General features: G+C 38.8%; 1 protein-coding gene across 1 annotated transcript in view; it reads left to right on the forward strand.

Moving 5' to 3' along the window:
• The first annotated feature begins 213 nt into the window (after positions 1-213).
• DGCR8 (DGCR8 microprocessor complex subunit) overlaps positions 214-2,739 on the forward strand; it is an 11,962-nt gene continuing 9,436 nt past the window's right edge. The window contains exons 1-3 of the mRNA XM_009079546.1: positions 214-936; positions 1,368-1,530; positions 2,689-2,738. Coding sequence (XP_009077794.1) covers positions 214-936; positions 1,368-1,530; positions 2,689-2,738 — 936 coding nt within the window. The remainder of the gene's footprint in view (positions 937-1,367; positions 1,531-2,688; position 2,739) is intronic.

Raw genomic sequence — 2,739 nt, forward strand, 5'->3', positions numbered from 1 at the left:
AAGCTGAATGCATTGTGATTTCCAATAATTGAGACAGTGATTCTGAAAGCTGTCTACATTAATGAAAAGAACAATGTAGTCAGCTTAACTGAATCATCAGTGTTGCATATTGAATAGACCATGATAAACCAATCCTGATGGACTTATGCATGTTAGGAATAGAGATACAAACATTTATTAAAGCATTGTTTTTTTAAAACAGTAGTTTTAAACATGGAGAACTATGAAAATGTACCACCCCTCCCTAAAGAACCTGCAAGAGAAATGAATGTGGAGAATCACTCTTGTCCCCCACCTCTGCCGCCTAACGAACAGCCTCCACCACCTCCCCTGCAAACGTCCAGTGACGCAGAGGTAATGGACGTTGGCTCTGGTGGTGATGGACAGTCAGATACCCCTGCTGGGGACACGCACAGTCTCTGCAGAACACAGCTGCTCACAAAGGGATCTGCCTGCTACAAAAGTCGTCTTATCATAGACCCTAACAGTAGTGACCAAAGCCCAAGAACTGCTCGTCATGCACCGTCAGTTCGAAAGTTCACCCCAGATCTTAAGTTATTGAAAGATGTGAAGATTAGTGTTAGCTTTACAGAAAGCTGCAAAAGCAAAGATAGGAAAGTTCTGTACACTGGAGTTGAGCAGGATTATAAGGCAGATACAGAGTTTGGTATTAATAATGTCAATGGGGATTTGCATGTTTGTCCTTTCGGTAGTAGTAATGGTAAAGCTGTAGGAATAGGGGGTGAAAATGATGAGAAGAAGGATGATGAAAATGATATTGATCAGGAAAAGAGAGTAGAATATGCAGTTCTGGATGAGCTAGAAGATTTTACCGACAATTTGATGGAAATAGATGAAGAAGGAGGAGGGTTCGCATCTAAAGCAATCGTTCAAAGAGATAAAGTGGATGAAGAAACCTTGAATTACTCATATGAGGTAAGTGCATCCACAGGGTTTTGGTGGGGAAGAGGTTTGCAAGTGGCTGGAAGAAAAATGTAAAGAAAGTCTTTTGTAGAAGTGTGCAGTGTGTGAGTCAGAACCTCAGAATTTTCAGACAGCTTTGGCTGAAAACTCCTGTTAATTATATTGATCAAACTTCTGAGTTGTGTGGCAGCTTCTATAGTTTTGTTTAAAAATAGCATTTAAAAGTCTTCTCATGCAGTTGCAGCTCATTTAATCATGAAAAATCCAGTTCTCACTTACAAAAACTTATTTTCTTATTTTTCAGTCTTTTTACTGGAATCATTGGAAATTTCTGTTTCTCTCTCTGTATGGAAGTGCAGATCAAAAATGTATACTTTCTCTTTGCAAGGGAGAAGGGAGGTTGGTAATCCCAGAAGGATAGTGTCTGATGAAGTCTCTTTCAGGATGACTTTGATAATGATGTGGATGCTCTGCTGGAAGAGGGTCTTCGAGCACCCAAAACAAGGAGACTAGATAATGAGAAATATGGTGGTGAAAGTGATCACCAGTCTGATGGAGAAACAAGTGTGCAGCCAATGATGACCAAAATTAAAACTGTACTGAAGAGTAAGTTCATGTTCCTGAAATAACTCTAATCCTTGTGTATGAATTCTGTCTGTAGAGAAAAAGTCTTATCAGCAAGCAAAGAGTGGGATAGCAGTTTTTGGGAAACCGTTAATATGGTGGTGAATTTTGTTTGGAGGTTTCTTACTATCGGATACATTTTTTCATGTTCCTGAACAATGAAGTTGATTTTTGAGAGTGCTTTTGATCTGTTGTTGTAATAGGAATGCATTTTAGTGTGTGGGTTTGTGAAGAACAATGAAGACTGTTACCTCAGTGATGGTGAACATGGGTGATCTGAGTTTTGTCTCCAGTGCCAGAACCAGCTGAAGATTTTGTGTTCATTGTAGACCTTTTCCTACTTCAGTTACATTACTTCTGCTGTTGAATTGCTCCATGTGAAGTGCCTATTCATGCATTACTAGGTTAAAACTAATGACTAGAAAAGTCAGTGGCTTACACTTAGCTACTTTCATTGTTTAAATGTGAGAAACTGCTAATAAAGACGAGCTGACGATGTTCACCAATCCAGAAGGATTTAGCTGAAAATACTGTACAGTTTCACTATATTGTGAAATAAGAAACCAAACAGTTTTTCCCTCCAAAGTTTTATGCTAGCACAGGATTGCCAGAAAACTTCCAGCAGAGATGAGTCGTGTCTGATTTGTGTTGTGGAGACGAGCGAGACCTTAGCTTACAGCTGAACTCTTAGCTGGCTGTTCGGGCCTGCAGGTCTAGTGGTGTGTCAGTACAGAAGTTATTCCTGTCAAGTGAAAAAATTTTAATGGAAAATGCAGTTGTTTCTAAAGCAAGTATGACTTTTCCAATGAATATAGTGGTGTTTGTGATGATATAAATACATAAAGAAGACTGAAGAAAAATTAACTGATGAAACAAACAAATCAGTGTATATAAACCTTAGTGCTGCTGTTGCCTTTCAGTTGGGGACATAATGGAATCTGTAATTTTGCAGGATTTAGTGTGGGTCAGAAGCATATACCTTGTCACTAAAACAAAAATCTCTCTACAACACGTTTTTCATCTTGTTTCAGTGTCATTTTAGTCTTTGAGACAGAAAAAGCAATAAACAAAAAACCCTGGATTCTTTTTCTATTCCTTTAAGCAATCTATCCAAGTTTAAAGCCGTTCTTTGCTTTAAAGGTCGTGGCCGCCCTCCTACAGAGCCTTTGCCAGATGGATGGATCATGACAT

Source organism: Acanthisitta chloris, unplaced genomic scaffold, assembly GCF_000695815.1.
Source record: "Acanthisitta chloris isolate BGI_N310 unplaced genomic scaffold, ASM69581v1 scaffold42307, whole genome shotgun sequence".
Taxonomy (NCBI): Eukaryota; Metazoa; Chordata; class Aves; order Passeriformes; family Acanthisittidae; genus Acanthisitta; species Acanthisitta chloris.